Source organism: Hippopotamus amphibius, chromosome 7 (genome assembly GCF_030028045.1).
Source record: "Hippopotamus amphibius kiboko isolate mHipAmp2 chromosome 7, mHipAmp2.hap2, whole genome shotgun sequence".
Lineage (NCBI taxonomy): Eukaryota > Metazoa > Chordata > Mammalia > Artiodactyla > Hippopotamidae > Hippopotamus > Hippopotamus amphibius.
In genome coordinates this window covers 147,290,228-147,314,727 of record NC_080192.1, presented here as the reverse complement: position 1 = coordinate 147,314,727, position 24,500 = coordinate 147,290,228, and the positions used below count along the sequence as shown (strand labels likewise).

General features: G+C 58.5%; 1 protein-coding gene across 12 annotated transcripts in view; it reads right to left on the bottom strand.

Moving 5' to 3' along the window:
* Positions 1-10,313: 10,313 nt before the first annotated feature.
* EIPR1 (EARP complex and GARP complex interacting protein 1) overlaps positions 10,314-24,500 on the bottom strand; it is an 84,409-nt gene continuing 70,222 nt past the window's right edge. For all 12 annotated transcript variants that reach the window (XM_057741511.1, XM_057741517.1, XM_057741510.1 and 9 more), the window contains 4 exons: positions 16,877-17,013; positions 14,140-14,307; positions 12,899-13,066; positions 10,314-10,803 (listed from right to left, as the gene is read on the bottom strand). In XM_057741511.1, coding sequence (XP_057597494.1) covers positions 10,629-10,803; positions 12,899-13,066; positions 14,140-14,307; positions 16,877-17,013 — 648 coding nt within the window. In that variant the 3' untranslated portion in view covers positions 10,314-10,628. The remainder of the gene's footprint in view (positions 10,804-12,898; positions 13,067-14,139; positions 14,308-16,876; positions 17,014-24,500) is intronic.

The following is a 24,500-nucleotide window of genomic DNA, read 5'->3' as shown; positions in this document are numbered from 1 at the left end:
AGCTGCCGTGGCGGCCCCGAGAAGGCCCGGCCCCACGCCGGCACGAGGGGCGAGGCCCACGCGGGCTGCCTCCCGCCCACCAAAGCGCCCCGGCCTCCCGCCGGCGCCGACGTCTAGCAGGGCCAGCGGCCGAGGTGGCCTCAGCGCCTGGAGGGCAGCGAAATCGTGCACCCGCCCCGCTGACCGCCCTCCAGCTGCCCCGGGGGCCTCGGGCAGTCACCCGCTCCCCCGGACCCCGCTCCTCGGCCGCGGCACCGGGACGCATCCACGCCCGTGCTGGCCCCTCCGGACCAGGCAGCCGAGTGGCCTCCTGCCGCATAAACCTCTCCCGGTTCCCCTCATGTAGCCTGAGCGGCTCGTGGCCGGTGATGACGACATGCAAGGTGACCCCGCCCCCGCCGCCTCGGCCCCTCCCAACGGCTGCTCAGCCCCCGCCCCCAATGCAAGCCCCTCCCACACGAGACACGTCCACGGCCAGGGCCACGGACAAGGACGCCTCCCTGTGCACGTGGGGCTGGGCAATCAGGGGCCTCCCAGCCGTGCGGGCGGGGCCCGGGGAACAGTCCCGTTCCCACCTCTTCGGTGCCCACGTGGACCCGGTACCTTCCCTCCCCTCACTGAGGCGGTCAGTGACCAAGGGACGGCAGTGGCGGCTGCAGGGACCTCACGGGGTGCCTGCCGACCCCGAGAAGAGCCAGTGCAGGGTCCACAGCCCCGTGGCCCTCTCCCCTAGGCTCTTCCTGGGAAGGCAGCGGAGGGGCTCGGTACCGTGGCCGTCCTGGCGGGGGGCTGCTCTCGGGCCCAGCCAGGGGTTCGTCAGCTGGGCAGAGAGCAGCGATGCCGGAGGAACGAGGGTGGGACATGGGGCGCGTCTGCCCAGGTCCTCGAGGCTGCTCCCCTCTCCAGCTGACCGGCTCTGATGCTTCTCAGCACACTGTTTACGACAGGCCTCGGACGTGTCCTGGGCATCTTCCGAATGAAGCGCTGAAGCCAGGCCCGGCCCAGGGCAAGCGCCTCCTCCCGTGACTAGTGGTGGTAGGGACACCGCCGCTGACATTTACAAAACGACCGCACTGTGTCAGGAGGGACAGAACTGAGGACGGCCCAGAACACGCTGCTCGAGCGGCCACAGAAGCCAGGCCCACGTTGGCCCTGGGGAGCCCACGGTCCTGCGCAGAGTGAAGGAGCCGCTGGCCGTGCCTGGGCCTCAATCCCACACCCACGCGTGGTGCACGGCCGCCCGCGGCCCCCTCAGCCCTTGGGAGCGAGGCGCCCTGCCTGCCCCTCCCTTTTTTTTTTTTTTTTTTTTTTTTGGGCGCATGGGCTTCGTTGCTCCGCGGCATGTGGGATCTTCCTGGAGCTGGGATCGAACCCGTGACCTCTGCATTGGCAGGCGGATTCTTAACCACTGCGCCCCCTAGGAAGCCCCTCCCTCTCTTTCTGAACCCAGAAGCCCCGTGCTGCCTGGATCCAGAGACACGCAGACACGTCCCCATCCACCCCACGTGTGACTTCAGGCCTCTGTCCCCCGGGAAGAAGCTGTGAACCCCAAGTGGTCCTCAGGGGCGGCTGAGCTGGGCCGGCCTGCCGCGTGGCCTTGGAGAGCCAGCTGCTTGGGCCCCACCCTGCCGGGGACCTAGGAGCCGGGGGTTTGCGGGACAGAGCCCCCTGCCCTGAGCAGGCTGGGGGCCAGCACCCCCCGCACCACCTCCAGGAGCTGCCACCTCCTCTAATCCCTCCCTTTGAGCTGGGGGCTGGGGGGTCCAGACGAGGAGGCAGGAGTCTCCTAAGAAACACCTGGGCTGTTTAAGCAGGGTCCGTCCGGCCCCATCAGCGAGCTGCCGTGTCGCAACGTCTGGGTTCTGACCTTCCCGGTAATTCTGGTCCAGGGAGCCCTTCCTGAGAAAGCGGGGCCAGGGAGTTGATATTCTTCAGCCATCATTTCTCTGTCCTCTTTTCCAAGTGTCTCCCATCCTGGGCGCTGTGGATGAACTGTCTCCCCCAAATCCCTGTGTTAAAGCCCTGCCCCCAAGGAGGAGGCCTTCGGGAGGTGGTGAGGTCATCGTGGTGGAACCCAGGAAGCCAGCTTCCTCTCTCTCCCTGTGAGGACACAGCAAGAAGGCACCGTCCACAAGCCAGGAAGCTGGTCCTCCCCACAGCCTGACCGCGGACATCCAGCCCCAGAGCTGTGAGACGTGTCTGCTGTGGGGGGGGGCTCTGTCACAGCCCCCTCCACTTGGGACACAGGCGGCTGCAACAGTGAGCCGGGCTCCCGCTCTTCTCCATGTCTGTGGCCCAGCTCAGCCCAAGTCAGTCTGTGATAAAATTCCCTGTGGGGCCTCACTCCTGCAGTGCCCACCCCAGCCCATCCTCATCCTTCAGGGCTTGGAGTTTCCAGGGAACCAGGGACGCTTCCTGCCTCCTCCCCACTTCTGCTCAGAGCCTCCAGGGCACCTGGCCTCCAAGGAAATCTGATCACATATGTGCTATGTGTAACGTCCTCTCTCCTGTCTCCAGTCATTCTCATCCTGGGAGCCAGGGAGACCTATCCACCCCTCCCTCCTCCCACGTCTCCACCCATCCCCCACCCCTCCACCCATCCCTCTACGCCTCCACCCCTCCCCCACCCACATCTCGACCCACCCCTCCACCCATCCCCCACCCCTCCACCCCTCCCCCGCCCCCCTCCATCCCCCCACCCATCCCCCATCCTTCCATCCCCCCCCTCCACCCATCCCCCGTCCCCCCACCCATCCCTCCATCCATACACCCTTTGAGCCCCCATGTGCCAGGCCCTGAACTGTGTGCTGAGGCACAGCAGTGAACAGAGAACAGGTTTCGGGCCCCCATGACCCAGGTCGCTGCGCCACTAATGTTTACTTCCCACGCGGCTGAGCGCTATGGAAAAGGAAGTCAGTCATGTGAGAGAACAGCAAGAATTACTTCAGAGCCACTGGTCAGGGAACCTCTCTGGGGATTTATTCTGAGCCTTGAAGGCAGAGCACAGCTAACCGGGCAAAACCAAAAGGGCACCTGTGCGTGCCCCGACCACAGAAGAGCTCACCCCGTCTTCAAAGAGGCTTCGCTGGGAAACCAGACAGAACCGTCCTCCCACGACACAGCCCCAGCCACGGCGCCACGCCCCCTGCGGCCCCGACAGCCTCGGAGCTCACCACAAATGACGCCTGTGGGCTCTCCCAGCCTGCGTCCCTCCGAGAGGAGAGCCTGGCCTGCGTGGCCTCCTGAGAGGCGTCCCCGCCCCGGTCTGCCCACTCCCGCCCCCCGTGTCCTCCTGACACGGAGACCCACGGAGCGGTGCTGAGCCACTTACCTCTGCCTGTTCATTTTCTGTCCTCTCTGCTCCTGCTGCCAGAGAGTCCGAGAGGGACTACCAACCCAGACATGCTGCTGGCTCTTGTAAAATTCCCCTACTTTCCTCGCAGGGAAGCAACCTTTGCTACCCAGTAATGTGTCCTTTGGGTATAAGGGTTATTTTAGGCTGACTACTTTGAAGGAACAGAGACTCGGGAAGTCTTGCTTCTTATTCCCCGTTCCTGCCTAAAGGAGCTTAGATAAAGGGCCTGGTGCAGGAAGTGCAGTAGCACCAGCGACGCCTACAAAGAACACGGCTGGGGTGGGGTGGGGAGGACTGCAGGGCCCAGGGACCAAAGTCCCACCTGCCTCCCACCGCCTCCCTGTGGCCAGCAAACATGTGCTTCTCTTCAGCGTGAATCTCTCCTCCCCTCTCCTCCCCTCGGACGGCTCAGAGCCTCCACGGCCCGGCCTGTCCCGGCGTCTCGGTTTTCTCATGGGGCCTCTGGACCTACATGATTGACTTTGATTTTCTCCTGTTGTCTGTCTCACATCAATTTAATTCTTAGACCAGCCAGAGGAATCTAGAAAAGGTAGAGAGAAAATCTTTCCTTCCCCAACATGCTAAATCATTTCTGCTCTCATTTTGAGAGTTTAGAATATTCTGAAATCCACCGACGTGTGTGTTGTGTTCCTGTGAAGATGACCACTCACGTTCCCACAGCACTCACTGCCCTAACTGGGCTAAGAGCCCTGGGAAGGGCGTCCGATGACACGGGACGTCACTGAGGGTCCCTGGGGACACGCCACGGCCAGCACTCAGCCAGGCCTGGGCCCCGGACACCTGTCCAGGGAGCCTTCGCTGTAACCGCTCAGCCACACGGCCAGAGAAGGCTGTGGGCCTTGGGAAGGGGCACTCCTCGTCCCACCCTGCTGGACCGCAGCAGGCTCAGCGGGCGCTGGCTGAGCCGACTGCCCCACTCGGGGCTGACAGGCTGTGACTCAGCACGGGAAGGCTCAAGGCTGACTAAGCGCAGCTGAACTCGAGGGGGCAGGTCCACACGGCTGAGTAACGGGAAACGGCCTCGGGGAAGAGGTGAGAGCTGAACGCGCGAGAGGACGGGCCGGCGGAGACCAGGGGAAGACATCCGAGGCGTGCCGGCTGGGGACGGCGTGGCAACAGCAGAGTCGGGGAGCGGACGCGGGCAGAACGTGTCAGGAGAGGGGCAGCCACGGGCCACGACCAGGGTGTGTTCTCAGGGACTCTGGAAGCCGAGGCTGGAAATCCTGGGTCACGCGCTGCACAGCTGAGGGCTGCTGGACCCCGGAGGGCCACGCGGTCCCTGGAGGCACCTCCTGTGGAGTGGGCCGCGTGCCGCTCTGCAGCGGCCACGTGGACGGTGCTGCAGGGGGAGCCGGGCCACCCCACCTGGCGGAGGGACCAGCCCATCTCAGGCCAGATCCGCCAGTGAACGAGTTTCATTTTTTGAGTTTTGAGGACTAAGGGTCTGTAGCCAGCCTTCACTTTGCCTTGACCTCCAGGGTCCTGCCTGACCTGCGTACCTGAGGGGACGACTGCTCTAGGCCAGAAGGCCGGCCTGGGCAGGCATCCTAGTACAAGTCTGTGCAGTCTGCATGTATTCAGTCGGTGCTGAATGTGTGCATCTGTGCAGGGTCTGTACGTATTCAGTTGGTTCCCCGTGCGTGCCAGGTGACGTTCTTGGTCCTTTCATGGTCCAGTCGTGAGCGTGGGATGGACAGCTGCTGTGACAGAGACTGGGGGGCCGGCCTCTCTGAGGGGGAGCCTCCCAGGAGGCAAGGGGCCCAAAGGTGCAGAGTGAGGGGTGCAGGTTGGGGGTGGGGGGGGGAGGCACGTGCTGGGCCTGGACCACAGACAGGCCGGCGGAGGCAGCCGCGGCACGGAGGCCGGGCTGGGCTGTAGGAGGCAGGGCCAGCTGTGCGGGGCCCAGCAGACCCCGGAGAGACCCACGGAGTCCGTGCTGAGCACACAAGATGCTGCCCAGCTGGGGAGCTTGGGCTGGGCCTCTCAGGGAGTCAGTGCAGCCAGGGGGTGGGGGCAGGCGGCCGTCCACACAGAGGGACTTCGAGCCTTGAGGCCATTCCAGATGCGGCCCAGGAGGAGCTGTGCTGTCTCCTCCCGCCCCTGGGGGAGCCCAGCTGGGCTGCTGAGCAGCTCACAGCCTGATGGATGGTGCTTTAGGGGGGGCTGGGGGCCAGGTCAGCCACGACCTCTGCACAGCCACCCAGGCTCCAGAGGATGAACTTGGGGTGTGGCTGGAGAGCACCCAGGAGAAGAGGCCTCTCGACAGGACAGGGTGTGGGCAGCCCTGCAGGGGCCTCGTGCTGGAGGCTCACCCTGGCCCTGCTCTCCCCAGCCCCGCTCTCCCCAGCCCCACCCCGGGGTCCAGCACCCAGCAGTCCTCGTGTCCCCTCAGCCCCCTGGCAGACACAGGTCAGCCCGCCTGAGCCTGCTGCCCTTTTGTCCATCCTGGTCCATGTGCCTTGATCTGGTCTCTGCCCACTTTCTTCTCATTCTTTTGTTTTCCTTGTTTTCTCCCTTTTTTGGGTCCTTTTCTCTTCCCCTTTTCTGGAATCTCCACATCATTTTCTACGCTGTGTGTCTGCCCCTCCGGCCACAGAGGCAAGGAGGGGGCCCAGGGCGGGTGGCAGGTGGGGGAGGGACAGAGGTGTCCTGGCCTGGGAAGCCCCGCCCTGCCCCAACCTTTGCTTGGAAGTTGCTTCTTCTGTCAGAGGAATGCCTGCTCTGCTAGAGTCCCCCTTAGGGGCTCTCCAGCCACTCAGAGGCAGCCCCCCAAAAGCCCACCAAGCATTTTACGGACGGTCCCCTTGCTCCCTCACCCCAAGCTCTTCTGAGACAACACGGTTCTCTCCATGTGTTGCACAGGCTTCAGACAGATGCTGCTGCCTGGCACACAGGTCTGCCCTCGGCGCGCGCCGGGCGCCCTGGCTGGGCTGCGGCAGCTCCCCAGCCAGTCAGGAGAATGGACCCTCTTCGTCGTTCACGGAAACCCCTGCCCCCGCCCCGGTCCAGGCCCCGTGCCCTCCGAGCAGCTAACTCCCGGGCAGCACACGCCACAAAGGGCTGGTGAGAAAGGTCAGGCCCCCAGCACGCTGTTCTGACCCCCCGCACAGCCCTGGGGTCTCCGTGAAGCCAGGGCCTGGCTCAGTGACTGCCTGGAGGAAACGGAGCACTAGTGATGCCCCTGCTTCATGCAGCCGGACAGGTGGCGGCGATCGCGAGCCCTCAGCCCTCAGGGTGGCGTCCACTGCACGCAGCGCCGACCCTACAGGCAAGGCAGGGGTGCCGCACAGCTGGGCAGGGAGGCCAGGCGCCGCCTCCCGGCACCCCTGCCCCCACCACCAGCCCAGGCACAAGGTCCACATCACAAGCCCAGTTCACCTGCGAGGAGGCTTGAACCTAACAGAGAATGGACACGGCTGCCCCCCAGCCCTGCCCTCCTGCCCACTGCGTGGAGACGGTGCCGCAGCTCAGGGAACACAGCCGCAGTCTGGTGTGTACACAGGAGAGCGCCGGGAAGACCTCAGAGGGGGAGCAGCTCGTGAAAGCAGCCCGTGACGGTGCTCAGGAGCTCCCCGGGACGGACACACAGCGCAGAGGAGCAGAACGGTCCAGACACGGCCCTGCACACGTAAGGCAAACTGACTCTGACAAAGGAGCAAAAGCAATTCAACGCAGGAACTACAGTCTTTAACAAATGGTGCTGGACACTCAGAGATCTATGTGGAAAAAATCCGCAACCAAAACCTCACGCCCTCTTTTACAAATTAACTCAAAACAGATCGTAGCTCCGAATGTAAACTGGGGAACTATAACTTTTAGAAGAAAACACTAGAGAAAATCTTCCTATAAGAGGGCAGACAGCAGGATCAAGCAGTATCAGCAGTATTTCGTCTTGTGGAACTGAAAACACCAGCCAGAGAAAGACAGAGAAAATGAAAAAGCAGAGGACTTTGTACCAGATGAAGGGACAGGATAAAAACCCAGAAAAACAACTAAATGAAGAGGAGATAGGCACCCTTACAGAAAAAGAATTCAGAATAATGATGGTGAAGATGATCCGGGACTTTGAAAAAAGACTGGATGCAAAGATTGAAATGTTTACCCAAGACCTAGAAGAATTAAAGAGCAAACAAACAGAGATATGCAACACAATAACTGAAATGAAAAATACACTAGAAGGAACTAACAGCAGATTAACTGAGGCAGAAGGGCAAATAAGTGAGCTGGAAGACAGAATGGTGATAATCACTGATGCAGAAAAGAATAAGGAAAAAAGAATGAAAAGAAGTGAAGACAGCCTAAGAGACCTCTGGGACAATGTTAAATGCTCCAACATTCTCATTATAGGGGTCCCAGAAGGAGAAGAAAGAGAGAAAGGACCCGAGAAAATATTGGAAGAGGTTCCAGTTGAAAACTTCCCTAACATGGGAAAGGAAATAGCTACCCAAGTCCAGGAAGCACAGAGAGTCCCAGGAAGGATAAACCCAAGGAGAAACACGCCAAGACATATAGTAGTCAAATTGACAAAAATTAAAGACAGAGAAAAGTTATTAAAAGCAACAAGGGAAAAACGACACATAACATACAAGGGAACCCCCATCAGGTTCACAGCTGATTTCTCAGCAGAAACTCTGCAAGCCAGAAGGCAGTGGCACAATATATTTAAAGTGATGAAAGGGAAGAACCTACAACCAAGAATACTCTACCCAGCAAGGATCTCATTCAGATTCAACCGAGAAATCAAAAGCTTTACAGACAAGCAACAGCTAAGAGAGTTCAGCACCACCAAAGCAGCCCTACAACAAATGCTAAAGGAACTTCTCTAAGTGGGAAACATAAGAGAAGAAAAGGGCCTACAAAAACAAAAACGAAACGATTAAGAAAATGGTAATAGGAACATACATATCAATAATTACCTTGAATGTAAATGGACTAAATGCCCCAACCAAAAGACACAGACTGGCTGAATGGATACAAAAACAAGACCCATATATATGCTGTCTACAAGAGACCCACTTCAGACCTAGGCACACATACAGATGGAAAGTGAGGGGATGGAAAAAGATATTCCATGCAAATGAAAATCAAAAGAAAGCTGGAGCAGCAATACTCATATCAGATAAAATAGACTTTACAATAAAAAATGTTACAATAGACAAGAAAGGACATTACATAAAGATCAAGGGATCCATCCAAGAAGAGGAGATAACAATTATAAATATATATGCACCCAACATAGGAGCACCTCAATACATAAGGCAAATGCTAATAACTGTGAAAGAGGAAATGGAAGCCAGAAATAGAGACACAGGTGTAGAGAACAAACACATGGACACCAAGTGGGGAAAGCAGGGAGGGTTGGGGGGGATGAATTGGGAGACTGGGATACCAAATTGTACTCTAAATATATGTTGTTTATTGCCTGTTTAAAAAAAAAAAAAATCTTCCTAACTGGATTTGATTCCAATATCCCAAGCTATTAAAAAAAAAAAAAGTTGGGTAAGTGGGACGTCAACAGAATCCAAAACTTTTGCTCTGCAGAGACACTGTTAAAAAGATGAGAAGATAAAAACTGGAAGAAAACATGTGTAAGTTACACAGCTGACCAAGACTTTTATCCAGAATATGTAAAGAATGCTCTAAATCTATCAAGCTTAAACACAATAATTTACAATCGATGTAACTTTAAAAACAGGCTCCACCAAAGAGGACACATGGGTTAATGGCGAGTAAGTTCACAGCAAGCCGTTCCACATCATTGCAGAAGGGCAAGTTCACAACACCACGCCGCTGGCAGCGGCTGAGAAACCGGAGCGCCCGCCTGCCCATGGGAAGAAAAACCCCACAGCCGCAGGAAGCAGTTCGGCAGCTTCCTCCCACCGCAGCCGGTGCTCGCACTCCTTGGCCCTGACTCTGCGGCGGGGGCTGCAAACGCCTTTGTAAAGGGTAGACGGTAAAGATTTCTGGGGGAGGGCGGTGCTGTGTGCCAATAAAACTTTATTGTCACAAACAGGTGGTGGCAGCGATGCGGCCCCCAGGACCCCGGGCTGTAGTTTGCCAACACCTGCACTGGAAAATGAAAACTTCTGTTTACACGAACATCCCCCCACAGAGACGTACAGCAGCCCACAGGGCTTCCAGCAGGACTGCACGCCCCACAGCAGCCCAGAGCCTCGCCGGGTCACGGGGGCTGGGGCATCCGGCACGCGGGGCCATCCAGCAGCCCCCCACCCCCCACCTACAGACACGCGGCATAGCACACAGAAGCGGGGACCGCGCTCCTCACCCACTCGGGTCTTACCTGGAAGCAGGGATGCTGAAGGGCCTGAGACACACAACCCCTCCCCCACAACCCCCCACAGTCCCCACTCTGCCCACGAACTCTTAACCTGAAGAGAAGAAACAAAACCCAGACGTATCCTCTGGGCTCACAGCACAGCTAGAAACCACCACAGACACTCGGGGAAGACAGACGGCTTCAGCGTTTAGAATGGTCCATCCTCAAACTGAAGCCCGTCATGAAGAAAAGGGACCATGCCAAAAAAAAAAAAAAAAAGACCACACCTGACAGTCACCTCGGTACAGACGGCACACCTGGGCAGGTGAGGCCACTCCCCGAACAGACGCCGGACACACAGGAGGGGGAACGGGCAAGGGTCCTGTGCTCAGTTTGAGGATCCCCTGGGAGCGGGGTTCACCGACAACCTGGGATTTCACCAGGTAAGCACGCCGGGTGACCCGGGAGCACGCGTGTGACGTCCAGGTGGTAGCAGTGCCATCGGCGTAAAGGAGCGGGACCCAGTGGGGCCCGGAGCCCAGGGGCAGGGCCCCAGGCTGGCAGGAGACCCCGGAGTGGGCGGGTCAATCCCAGGCCGCAGCACGGGAGGCCCATTTTCTGGGCCGGGACAGAGAAAAAGAACAGAGGCCGAGCGGCGTGGCCCTGCTCCTTTTATTTCATTTTCAATCTCAAGACAAAGACAAGTGAACGTTATGGAAACAAACTGCAGGGAGACTCCCCCCACCCTGAAAAGGGAGAAGAGAGAGCGGGCAGTGACCAGGCAGCCCCCGCCCGCGGAGCGCGGCTCGGCCTGCGGACGGGGTCCCCACTGCCCCGGGCGGGGACGGCAGGGCCAGCGGGCGGCGGGCAGGCGCGCGTCAGGGCCCAGAGGCGCGCGCACGGAGGAGGGTGGCGCAGCTGCTCCCCGCCGGGGCTCCGGCCGCCCAGCCGGGAGGCGCCGGGCCGGCCTGCGGGTCAGAGCAGGATGTGGTACTTGAGCGCCCGCGGCACCCTGTTGATGACCAGCCTCCCGTCGTAGCTCAGAGAGGCGAACAGCCAGGGGTCGGCCGAGGACCAGTCCACGGCGTACACGCTGTCCTCGTGCTCCTCGTAGGTGGCGACGACGCTGTCGTGCGGGGGCTCCTGGCTCCTGCAAGGCACCAGACACACGCGTGAGCGCGGCGGGCGCCCTGCCTGGCGGCGGCGGCACTAGCAGGCCGGGGCTTCTCACCTGCGCAGCGGGGCGGACCCCGGGAGCCGAGGGGGCCGACGGGGGCGCCCCTGCAGGAGCCCAGGCCCGGCCCGTCTCCAGCCACGGGCCCTCGGGGCGCGGGTGGGGCCGCCTGCCGCCGGACACCTCACCCCGCGGCCAGGGAGCGGGACAGGCTCGGGGCACGGCGGCTGGGGAACGTCCACACGGCTGCGTGGACATCGGCCGGAGCTCCTGCGACGTCCGCCAGAGGGACCTGGGGACCGGCCAGCACAGCCCCCCAGGGCAGGCACGCGGAGCCCCCTCGGGACCGGGCGCAGAGCTGGAAGGGCCGGCGGGAAGGGCCGGCAGGTCCCGGCCTGGGCTCTGACGTTCCCCGTCACCCCCTTCAAACAGGAGTCACGGCGCCCCTTCCCTGGGACGCCTGGCGGGGTGGTGCTCACATGCGCGGACCCGAGTGGGAGCGCGTGGAGCCAGGCCGCCCACCTGCGCTGCCGAGATGGCAGGCCTGCTGTGTGCCAGGCCGCTCCTCCACCCGGCAGGGCCTCCTCAGCGCTCTTCTGCCCATCTCACAGACGCTCTCTACCCAAGGAGCTCTCAGCGCTCTGCGGCTCTTCGCAGGAGACACCCCACCCTGGGCGCCCACCCTGGCGTTAGGCTTTGTGCTCAGACCCTCCCCCATTCCACGACCCAGACTTCCCAGGAAGCCAGCCTGCGGTGGCCAGCAGCTGCCCTGGTACAGACACCTCCTATGTATCCTCAGGAGAATCCCATTCTCCTGAATTTACAAGCTGTGTGGACAGACAGGAGCAGGCCTGCAGGAGACCGTGAGGCACCTCGAGCCAGGACCATCGCCCGGCACGCCTGCCAGCTGCACGTGCTTCCCTTCCTAGCGAGCTTCTCTGAAGCCGCCCGCGTTGCAGGCAGGATGCCTGGATGACACGGGGCCAGCCGAGGGGCTGCCGGCTCTGTCCCCGCTACGGACGGGGCGTGGACTCCTGCTTGGCCATCAGCAGAGGATGGTGGAAAACACCCAAGCCCTGCACGTGGCAGGTCGCTGGACTGAAGCCACTGCAACTGTGTCTCAACACTGTGTTTCCAAGTGTTTGAATAGAAAAATGATTGTGTCAAGAGAGACCTTAGCTAGATCGCCACCATGCCAGCCTCTCACACAGGAATTCTAGGCTCAGCTGAGGGGGGCAGAGGAAGAAATCGGACGACAGAACAGCGTGAAGAGTCTCTGAACAGAACAACACACCCCTCTCGTATTTCAGGGCTCAGATCACTCAACTCCACGGGGTTTTCCTCCAGAACCTGCTCCCCGGAGGCAGGAGACGTGACCCCTGGCGGCGTCTGGATCCCACTCAGCACAGGAAGCAGCCGCCACGTGTGAAGACGCATCCACTCACGCGATAGGACGTGTCTCCTTTAACACACACGCTGCTGACAGAGGACACGGGCTCTCCCTGCCGCTGCTGCTGCCCTGCCTCAGGGCACCCTGCGTGAGCCCCAAACCCCAGGACCCCCCTGAGTCTCGGGGGCATGACCCCAATGTGAAGAGAGAGCTCTGAGCAGAGCACCTAGGATCGGAAAGAGTTTGGAAAATACACAACCAAGAAGGTGCAGAGGTGAGAACAGGCATCGAGGTTCCCCGCACTGCGTCCAGTGGCGCGGGGGAAGCAGTACAGGGGACAGGCCGTCTCTGGGCCCGAGGCCCCCACCCCGCCCCCCGCCAGCGGGGCAGCTGCTCCACGACCTGGTCCAGGACAGCACCGCACGCAGGGACGCCCACCACGGCCTCCCCCACAGGGTGCCGCAAGGGCCGACGGAGGTCGCCGCTCACCACCGAGGGCTGCAGACCAGCCCCGGGCCTCACAACCTGACGTGTGATGCTCGGTAAGCACGTGGACAGACTCGCATCTTAGAGGCCACGCCGGACAGCACTGCTGACCCAGCCGACTCCATCACCCGCGCCCCGCACCTGCCGCGTGGCCGCGCCCGCCACCGGGGGCCGCCAGCAGCACGAAGCGCTTACTTCTCCTCCGGACGGCGCTCCTCCTGGTCACTCAGGTCGTCCTCGTCCACCAAGTGGCCGAAGGGCTCGGAGGAGATGGACACCATGTTGGAAAGGATGACCCTGCTGTCGCTGCTGCCCGTGAGGACGAGCTGGTCGTGCGAGTGGTTGTAGCGGACGTTCCACACCCTGCGGGGAGGAGACGGCCCTGGCACCACGGACCCCCGGGTGCTGCCAGCCGGGGCAGGTGCTGACACCTCCTGCGTCCCGACGACAGAGACAAGACCACACGCAGCACGGACCCGGGGCAGGCGGCTTACTGCTCCGTGTCCACACAGGCTTTCCAGAGTTCTAAAGGCAAAAACTGCCCGAGGAGCAAACCACGGACCAGGGAGAACCTGTGACGTGAGCCAAAGCCCACGGCAGCCTCCCCATTACAGCTGCCTGGGCCCAGGGCTGCTCCCTGGTCGGGTCCCTGGGCCCAGCTCCCTTCTGACCCGCAGGCCCAGGCTCGCCGAGCTGGGCCGCCTGCCGGGCAGGTGCTGCAGGTCTGGGGGGCAGAGGGGGGCCGGACAGCCCGCTCAGGGCCAGGGGACAGAGCTTCTCCCCCGGACTGCAGGAAGCACAGCCACGCACTGAACCTCTCCAAACTGCGCAGCATTCAGGTGGTAAATACACACACGCATGCACACACAAAGACGCGTACATACATGCACCAGCACACACACCCGTGCACATACAACGTGCTTTATCTGAACAAAAACTGGCTCATGCTCTGCACGACTTCCTACGACGTCTCTCTTTCACTTACTTACCAAAAAGCACGCAGCACGTGGTACAAACAGAAGAACAACGCTCTAGGAGAAGGGCTGCCCTGGGGCACTCTGCACGCTCTACACGCAGCCCCTCCTCACCCCCCGTGATGGCAGCACCACCCCCGCCGCGACGATGCCACTGGCTGACGGACCAACCCCTTCTGCCGGGCACCGGGGTTTCCAGCCTCCCTGCACGGCGCACAAAGCCACGTGAACATCTGTGCGTGTTCATTTTTGCATATTTGAACCAGCACTATCTCAAGAGAAAACAGAGTCTAAGGTTTTTCTTCTTTCCCTACGTGTACAAATCACAACCATTCAGATTTGGAATTCGCGTTTCTTTAGGAAAAGTAAAACTGGGTTGACTGAATGATTCACGGCAGCACACACGAAGCGGGCCTGCGCCTTCCCACAGCACACCGCCTGAGCCCCCGCGGCCCCACGCACCAGTGCGAGTGCTCCTCCAGGGTCTTGACGGGCTCCGTGACGTTGCGGGTGTCCCAGAACTTCACCCTGCAGTCGTCCCCGCAGCTGGCCAGGTAGTACTGCTTGTTGGGGTTGAAGTCCAGGTCCCGCACCAGCTGGCCATGCGCGCTCTCGATGCAGTAGATCTGGCTGGGGTGGGGGGGCAACAGCTAAGAGGCGGGACACGGGAAGCCACCCACTGCCCCCGCACCTTCCCCCAGACCCCGTCCAGCACGGAATCCAGGCGGGGTTAGGGTTAGGGTTCTCGAGCACAGGAATGTCTGAACAGAAGGGCCTTGGGCAGGATTCCTGAGAAAGACCCCTGCTTCAAACCCGGCTGTAAACAGAGCAAAGAACATCACGTACACCACAGGGACCAGATGGGAGGGGGCCTCCCACAGGGCGGGTCAGGTCACACTGGGCGGCACGTGGCGATGCTGGGGCGGGCGGCCCCGCCCGGGAGAGTCTGTGAGCAGCGCCAGGCAGCTCCCTCGGACAAGTAGGGGTGGGCCGTGCCTGGGACCCCGCGGAAGGGAGACTGGTCGGTGGCTCTCAAAGGAGTGGCCTGGAATCGTGAGGATGAGGACGGGCCAGAGGGAGGCAAGTGTCACGGAGAAGCAGAGACAGACTCCGGGCAGGACACCTGAGCGACGTGTGGAAGGACATGCTGAGACGGGGAAGGAAAGCGGGTTGCAGGAAGAGGACACAGTGTTGCTGGTGTCGGGAGACAGAGAGAGAGCAAAGAAAGAGGAAGTTGGAAAGCTGCAGAAGCACTGAGGGAGGCGGTGCTCGTCACAGCCAGGCCTGTCCCGCATCCAGGCACACGGCCCAGGGCCGACGCTGGGGGTGGGGGGGCTGAACCAGCCACACGGCTGTTTCGGGTACACTGTGCACATACGTGTGTGCGTGCATGCATGCACACACACGCACTCATGTACACACGGGCAGAGACCTAACTGAAGCCCCGCCGCCCGCCTCCAGGCTGCCCCTCGCAGAGTGTGGAATCAGAATATTCCATCTCGTGTGGAGACTCCCTCTGACATCACAAACCCAAGCCAGAGGTGAAGGGCGTGCTGAGGCAGGACAGTGGCTTTGGACAGAAGGCCTGCGTCCCAGCAGGATGGACGAGGGCCCCTGCAGGCCTGCGGTCGGGCCCCGTGAGACGCCCATCCGGTCTGCCCTCTCCACTTCTTCCCTTGGCTGTGACTACACCTCTCCCGCGATCCCTGGACCTCATGCTCGGCACGGCTCCCATGGGGACGGCTCCCGTGACCAGCCCCGTCACCCGGCACCGAGGCCTCTGCGGTCCCACTCTCATAGCCGATGACCTCAGTCCTTTTCATCTTTTCTCTCATATTCAGTTTTCTGGCCCAAAACCACTTTTAAACTTTGAACAGTTTTTTACATCCTGCACTTTCCCAAAATCCTAATACTTTTTCCTAAAATAAGACACCCAAACCTTAAGATCTTCCAAGTGAAACAGGGAAATGAATGAAATTTAGCCTGGCGAGGGCCTAGGAGGCTGGGGGAGTCACATGCGCACGGAGTACTGACTCGGGGCCCTTGCAGGCTCGGGGGCAGTGATCTGAACACAAGCACAACCCGTTCCAGGAGCAGCACTGAAAGCATCGGCCGAGTAAGCACCGCGGCTGCTTGCAGACGAGAAACAACGCCCAGGAGGAGAGCCCTGGCTCAACTGCTGCCCAGCAGCCCGGGGACAGTGGGCAGGGCGCAGCGGCGCGTCGCCTCCCAGAGCCCCGCCTGCCCCCTGCGCCTGCGGGCTGTGATGTCAGTCTTTGAGCTTCCTGTCTAGATACCCACACCTTCACATCCTTCAAAGAACAATGAAAACAGGCAAAGATGGCCACGGGCCCTGGAGGGAGGGATTCCAGTCCCACCGTTCTTCATGCTCCAAGCCCGTGGCGCTCAGCTTCTGATAGGAAACCCGACAGACGCCCGGCACAGACAGACAGACAGACACACACACACACACACACACACACGCAGATTATTGATTACCCTGCGCTTCCAGAGGGGCCGCAGACCCAGATTTAAAGCTGTGCCCCCGCCCTCAAAGGCAACGCGAGTTACTTCCCGACATCCGTCTTTGCAGCTTAGTGATAAATTATGGGTGTGCTGAGGGGATAAACTGTATCTTAAAAAAGATTGCAGGGCTCCTGTTGCCATGACAACAGTGTGCACACCGTCACTCCTCTGCCCGTCAGCGCCATACCTGGTGCAGAAAAGCTGCTCTTCTGCATGCCAGTCGCCGTGGTGGCCGTGTGTGCAACGACTCAGGTGACAGACTGCGACCACCCCGTGGGGGCGCACCTTCAAGGCGCGGAGACGGTCAAGCTCCAACACACTTAACCGGGGCGGCGGCCCTCACCGCGTGGTCACCAATCACGGGGACCGAGAGGCCCGTCACCGTCTCAGGCCTGAGCTGCTCCAAAAACCTGACCTTGACCTCCACCGGAGACTGCCGCCGCGGCCAAAGGGCACCCGCAGGAACATGACCACGGGGGGCGGGGAAGGGGGACCCGCAGCTGAGGATGCACTCAAGACGGGAGGAGGGAAAACGGTGGCCCGGCTTCCCACGGAACCGGAACCAACACAGACGAGCCGCGTGCCCTTAGCACGCCCGACTCAGACTCGCAGCCGGGTGGGGGGGGGGGGGGCAGGGGCATCGGGGCGTGCCCCGGGCTCGGCCCTCACTGACCTCATGGTCCGCGTGTCCCACCCTCGGACGGCCGTGTCGTTCGCCGTGGCCACCTGGGTGCAGTTGTGATGTGGGCTCCATCGCCCCGTCGTGAACTTCAGCTGTCCCTTCCCCTCCAGGGACGCCGAACTGGCCAGCTGTGCGTGTGGTGATGTTTTCAAAGGAAAAAAGGAAAGAAACGTAATTGGAACTCTATTCACAACATTTAAGAGGGTATCTTGTACAGGATATCACTGAAGATAATTATTGAAAATAATTAAGAAGCTCTGTCTTTGTTTCCTTTCCTTAAAAGGCAAGAATGTTTGAAACGTATCTGGAAAAAAAATATATAAAACTGAACGCAGCAAAGAATAGAATGCATATTAATAGAGCTTCTATTAGACAGGACTTGCCAGCGTGTGATTAGAGAGAATCTGCCCGATTCTGAGGCAGCAGCACAAAACGGCTCGAACGCCTGGCTTCCGCAGAAGACAATGGCAAGGCCAGCCCGTCCGCACGGCCAGCCCCAGATGGAGAAGGACAAACGGCCACCACCCACCCAGACGTGCGCTCCGACCTGCGCCCCCTCCCTGCCCCGAGGGTCTCGAGAACCACTACTCGGGGGTTAATTAAACCCCAACAGGTAACGGTGGAGACCTCCAGGCTGCTCGCACAGCCAAGGCCGGGCCCTGGTGCGAGCCCAGGAGGGGAGTCCCCAGTCCCACTGCTCCACCGGCCCTCCCTTTGCCGCCCGCAACCTTATGCACAAAGGTCCTGCCCGCTCCTCCCCTGCATCAAGGGCCACAGCTTCTCTTTCTCTCGTCATCTGAGCAGCAGAGGAAAGTCAGCCTGGGAGCAGGGGTGCCGTCGCCTTCAGAGGCACGTGGGGAACACGGAGTGTGGGGAACACGGACGTGGACAGAGCACAGGGAGAAGGCCTGCCCCCACACAGGACGCAGAGGGGACCATGCGGAGGGGCCACGGCAAAGCCACAGAGGAGAAAGGGATGGTGGCGGGAGCCTCAAGATACAGGACCTGGACTCTAGGCCACACGATGGTCAGGGAGAGCCGGTGTGGGCGGAGGTCACCCCAGCCTGCCCGCAGCAGGGACGGTAGCGCAGAACCCCACACCCTGAAACGGGCCTGAAACACGAGCAGCAGATATGCCGGGTGAGCACACACCGGGCTCTGGCTTTTCCAGCTTGTGGATGGACCTTCAACCTCCACGTCGGCAACATCAACTAAGAAACAGTTTTATAGCATCTCCTTTAGGAAAAAAAAAAACTAGCCAAACGAAATGTGTACAGGTGCTATTTCAGTTTCCTGAAGACTAGTTAAGTACAAGCAGGTATATAAAAGGTACATAAAAGGCACATAAAGGGTTGCGTCTACAATCAGCCATAAAAGAGTAAACTTCTGCCTTCTGCAGCAACATGGATGGACGTGGAGGGTATTATGCAGACAGAGAAAGACAAATACCACATGATATCACTTATACGTGGAATCTAAAACCACAACAAACTGGTGAATATGACAGACAAGAAGCAGACTCACGGGTATAGAGAACACACCGGTGGTGACCCGTGGGAGGGCCGGGGGGACACACACGGGTGGGGATGCAGAGGCACAAACCACCATGCATAGAATCAAGCTACGAGGACGTACTGCACAGCACAGGGCACAGAGCCAACACTTCCTAACAGCCATAAACGGAGCATAACCTTTGAAAACTGTACACCTACCACACGTCAAAAGACAGGTCCAGTATGTTTCCTAACTCATCAACACTCAGGTTCCAATTAATTTTCTGTCGAACGACCAGATTCCTCATCAAACTCTTCAGAAAGGGAGAAGCAACCAGGTCCTGCCGTTAGGAGACGGGCACGACAAATTCAACAGCGCGAGCTCTCGAAGCGGCTGCTACGTGGTACGAGAAGCAGCGTAAAGCGTCCCAAACGGGGGAGGTGCGCGCCGGTGCGCGAGGCAGCCAGGCGGAATCCCGAAGGCGCGAGGCTGCTGCAAGGCGCTCCGCACGTGCTCTACTCTGGTTCACGGCAGTCCAGGAGAAGCTACGTCAGCATCACTAACAAGCACTGTCGGCTTCCAAGCCCACACGGAGGTGGCCTCCGGCCAACAGCCCGCAAGGAGCCCAGGCCCTGGGTCCCGCCGCATCCTGCCACAAGCGGTCCATGAGCTCGGGAGCAGGTCCTCCCTGTCGAGCCCTCGGGTGAGACCCCAGCCCCGCGGACACCTGGCCCACAGCCTCGCGAGAGACTTGAGGTCCCAGACTCCTGACTGTCCCTCAGAGACCACGCAGTGGCCACGGGGGGCAGTGGGAAGCACGCACCGGGTGGTCAGCCACGAGGGAGCACAGGTAACGGCGACGGCAGGGAGACCCCACGTGAACCCAGCAGCCCCGGCCAGCCCCCTGCTCCGCAGAGAGGGGAGGGGCCTCGGCCGGGCCACACAGCTGCCGAGCGGGACAGCACCAGCTCCCGGGCCAGCTCCACGGCTCACGCTAACGCGGGCACCGCCGGGGCCACGGCACGCCACGCCCACGGGTGCGAGGAGTCCGCGGGGCAGGCTTTAATGAAAACTTGAGAGAGCGCTCACCGTCCATTTTTAAGGGGCTGCTCAGGGCAGCCGGCGTGGTCACGTCGTAAGGCTATTCAACCACATTTCCTGGTGGCGTGGAGACAGAGCTCCACGGGACCTGCAGAGGGTTCCGTGCGCGTGGTCATCCATTTCCTGGCGGTAAAGGGAAACAGTCAGTGCTTCCCGGTCCAGGAGGACTGATTCAAGGCTCCTCCAAACCCTCTCTGAAGGAGGAACTAGTGCAGGACAAGAGCAGGAGAAGGCACCTTCTGTGAACAAAATGCTGTGACTGGAACCTTTGGGAGCCGTTCAAGGGCGTCTTGGCGTGAGGTTTCCACAGACCGAAGCTGCACCCCGCCACGGAGCCCCACGGCGCCGACGGGACCAGACCTGGGGAGGGGGCAGGTCTAGAGGACACGGGACCGAGCACGTGCTCATCAGCACCGAGCGTGACACAGGACCAGAGAGGACAGCGAGCGCCACCCTCCCCGCTCTGGAAGGAGAGCTGCGGTGAAGCAACGGCACAGGGCTGCAGCTTTTCAAGCGTAAGAGACACAAAGCGTGCACACAGCAAGTCCACACGGCAAGTCCACCATGTGCCCAGCCCGAGCTGCCGGGACACAGCAGCTTGTCACACAGCAGCCGCCACCACCGCCAGCAGCCCCCCTTCCCATCAGACCCCTCACGGCCCCCGGGGACTGAGACGGCCCTGAGCCAGGCCTGACGGGATTGTTCCCCTCACCATGGATGGTTTAGGCCTGGACACATGGTCGTGCCTGAAAAGGGGATGGAGGGACTTCCAGGAATGGCTTTCCTTACAAACCAAGGGAGATGCAGAGAGGAAACCTGCTTTCTCCTTGTGGACGTGGTGGGAGTCTGGATGTGATGGCTGGAACCGCTGCAGTCACTTTGCGGTCATGACGGAAGATAGCAGCGACGTGCACGTTGCAGAGCAGAAACATGCAGAGTAGCTGGGTCCCTGATGCTGTCAGGATACTGAATTAACCAACCCCAGAGGGATTTTATTTCCACGTCTCTTGTTACAGCAGATGATAAAACCTCCTCTTTATCTAAGTGACTTCTTAGGTCCTGTAGCCAAACGCATTCTAACCGACACCCCCGTGATGCCCGTCTGAGACAACGCCATCGGGGGTGCCTCCAGGTGTGGGAATGGCAGCCACAGCTGCGAGCAGGACCCCTGAGCCAGGTCTCCGCTGTGCTTCCTCCTGAGTGACCACCGAGTTACCCCGTCTCTCTGAGGCCTGGCTTTCTCTTCTGTGAATCACTCCTAAGAGTGATATTAAAGAATCTGCCCCCAAGGCTATGAGGGTTCAATGAGATGACACCCCTAGAAAGCCCGGACGTTGCCTGGAGCTCTGCTCCGCCTTCAGGGACAGGGCGGAAGGGACAGGATGCCCTGTCTCCCGAGGCACAGGGTGGGTCCGTCAGGACTGACAGGAGTCGTGGCGGGAAGAGGACTCGGCAGGACACCCCCAGGCCCACGGCTGCCTTCTGGACGTGGAAGAAAGAGTCCTGCCGCCCCGCCCCCTGCTGCCAGGGTCACAGGGTGGGCGGGCCCCTCCCCTGCGTGTGGCCCACACCAGGCCCAGACCCAGCAGGGCTGGCGGCTCCCACACCCTGTCAAGGACCCCATCCCCCCGGAGACGCTGCCGCAGGAGGGCTCTGAGGGCGGCGTCTGGGAGACCAGCGTCCTCCCGCGGTTAGCAAAGGCACACAGGCAGCAGGTGTCGGCATGCGCGAAGAGCTTGAGGTCGCTTCCGCTTATTTTTAGTTCATTTCCAACAGCCCTTTATTTGTAGGAAGAACAGAACTAACAGGGTTTTTCCCCTTTGCTGCACCAAAACCCAACCTCTCCTGGTGGAGAAACACGTGTGTCTGACACCCACACATGTGGGCTTGACCAGAACAGGAAAGGCTGTAAGGGCAGATTTAAAGTTTCTGGCCAAGATGGATGAGAACGTAGCATGTATTTCCGTCACACCAATGGGACGCCAATGACATGCTGGGGAGACAGAGCTCACGGTGGTGCTTCTCCAGAGAGAGAAGGGGGGGAGGAGGCAGGCGCTGAGCACACCACCAGCTCTGCGACAGCCACAGCCCACCGCTCCCTCCTGCCTGTGCTGCCCGCGGGGAACGGGACCTCGTTATCAGTGAACACAGGCTGCTTTGCGCACCTCAATTTCTCTTTGCGCACCCTGTACCTCTTGCCTTTATATGAGGACCCTACCGGGTGACCCACCCTCCGTCTAGTCCAGCCATGGAGACCCTGTGTTCCAGCCGCTGGATCCGTCCATGCATCCATGCACCCCTCCCCCCGCCCACGCACCCCTCCACCAGGCCTGTATCCACCCCTCACGATGCACCAGGCACCATGGAGGGGGTGCTGTTCTCACAGCGTGTTACTGTTCAACTGCCCTACTTCACAGATGTGGACACTGGGGCTTGGACGGCCAAGCAACGCGCCCAAGGTCACACAGAGTGGGCCTTGACTCAACCACCCGTGTTTCTCCCGTGCACCCACGTCCCCGGCCCCCCACCTCCCCTTAGCCCTGGCCCACGCCTGCCCCAGCCAATTCCTGGACACTTCAGTTAAAGGCCCATCTGCACTACAGCCCCTGTACCTGGCAGCAAAGTACGAAAAAGCAGAGACTCCATCTCTGTGTTCGTCACACTTCAGACCACGTGGCTGCGGCAGGCGTTCAACCCCAATGTCAGTAACAAGCACGTCCGTCCTCCCTGCTCAGCAGCCGCTTCTTCTCACACACGCTTAGTTTCATTTACTCTTTCTTGCAGAATGAAGTCTTGTGAGAGCTGAGGAAACACTCACCAGCTAAACACCTCCGTTCAGCCCATTCTGCATCTAACGATTTCTTCCAAGACCCACCCGGAAGATTGAAAACTACTCGTCTCCACTCTTTACAAAACCAAAAGGCATATGGAGCTATTAAGCTATGATACTAAGGTATGTTACTGAATCCACGTTTTCTTAGAGACCATGGCTTCTTTTTTTTTAAACGAATACCTGAAACATAAATTCCAATGACTGCCGTCTGAGGGCTGTGGCGCTAGCAGTATAATTGTGGTAGCGCAGCAGACACTGCTCAGAATGCTCTGGGACGCCTGTTTACGAGTCTCACAAGAAAACCAGCTTTCTGTCTGTGAACAGAGGAACGGATAAAGAAGATGTGGTCTATATACACACACGATGGAACAGTCCTCAGCCATAAAAAGGGAACAAAATGATGCCATTTGCGGCAACATGGATGGACCTAGAGATTGTCATACTGAGAATTAAGTTAGAGAAAGACAAATATCATATGATATCACTTATATGTAGAATCTAAAAAAAAAAGGGTACAAATGAACTTATTTACAAAACAGAAGTAGAGTCATGGATGTAGAAAACAACTTGTGGTTAGCAGGGGATGACGAGGGGAGGGATAAAATGGGAGACTGGGGTTGACATGTACACACTGCTATACCTAAAATTTGTATGGAAACACAAAAGACCCCGAATAGACAAAGCAATCTTGAGAAAGAGAAAAGGAGCTGGAGGAATCAAGCTCCCTGACTTCAGACTATACTACAAAGCTACAGTCATCAAGACATTATGATACTGGCACAAAAACAGAAACGTAAATCAACAGAACAGGAGAGAAAGCCCAGAGATAAACCCACACACCTATGGTCACCTAATCTATGACAAAGGAGGCAAGACTATACAATGAAGTAAAGGCAGCCTCTTCAATAAGTGGTGCTGGGAAAACTGGACAGCTGCACGTAAAAGAATGAAATTAGAATACTTCCTAACACTGTACACAAAAATAAACACAAAATGGATTAAGGAGTTAAACGTAAGGCCAGATACTATAAAACTCTTAGAGGAAAACATAGGCAGAACACTCTGTAACATAAATGACAGCAAGATCCTTTTTGACCCACCTCCCAGAGTAATGAAAATAAAATGAAAAATAAACAAATGGGAGCTAATGAAACCTAAAAGCTTTTGCACAGCAAAGAAAACCATAAAAGAGATGAGAAGACAACCCTCAGAACCGGAGAAAATATTTGCAAACAAAGAAACTGACAAGGGATTATCTCCAAAATTTATAAACAGCTCATGAAGCACAATATCAAAAAAAAAAAACCCAACAACCCAATCAAAAAATGGGTGGAATGGGACTTCCTAGGTGGCGCAGTGGGTAAGAATCTGCCTGCCAATGCAGGGGACACGGGTTCAATCCCTGCCCCAGGAAGATACCACATGCCGTGGAGCAACTAAGCCCATGCGCCACAACTACTGAGCCTGCGCTCTAGAGCCCGTGAGCCACAACTATTGAGCCCACGTGCCACAACTACTGAAGCCCATGTGCCTAGAGCCCATGCTCGGCAACAAGAGAGGCCACCACAGTGAGAAGCCCGCGCACCACAATGAAGAGTAGCCCCCACTCGCCACAACTAGAGAAAGCCCACGTGCAGCAACAAAGACCCGACACAGCCAATAAAATAAATAAATAAATGTATTTAAAAAAATAAAATATTTTTTAAAAAAAGTTAAAAAAAAAAATGGGCAGAGGACCTATATAGACATTTCCCCAAAGAAGACATACAGATGGCCAAGAAGCATATGAAAAGATGCTCAACATCACTAATTATTAGAGAAATGCAAATCAAAACCACAATGAGGTACCATCAAAATGGCCATCATCAAAAAACTCTAGAAAACAATAAATGCTAGAGAGAGTGTGGAGAAAAGGGAACGCTCTTGCACTGTTGGTGGGAATGTAAAATGATACAGCCACTACGGAGAACAGTATGGAGGTTCCTAAAAAACTAAAAATAGAACTACCATATGACCCAGCAATCCCACTACTGGGCATATACCCAGAGAACACCATAATCCAAAAAGATACATGCACCCCAATGTTCACTGCAGCACTATTTACAATAGCCAGGACATGGAAGCAACCTAAATGTCCACCAACAGATGAACGGATAAAAGATGTAGTACATATATACAATGGAGTAT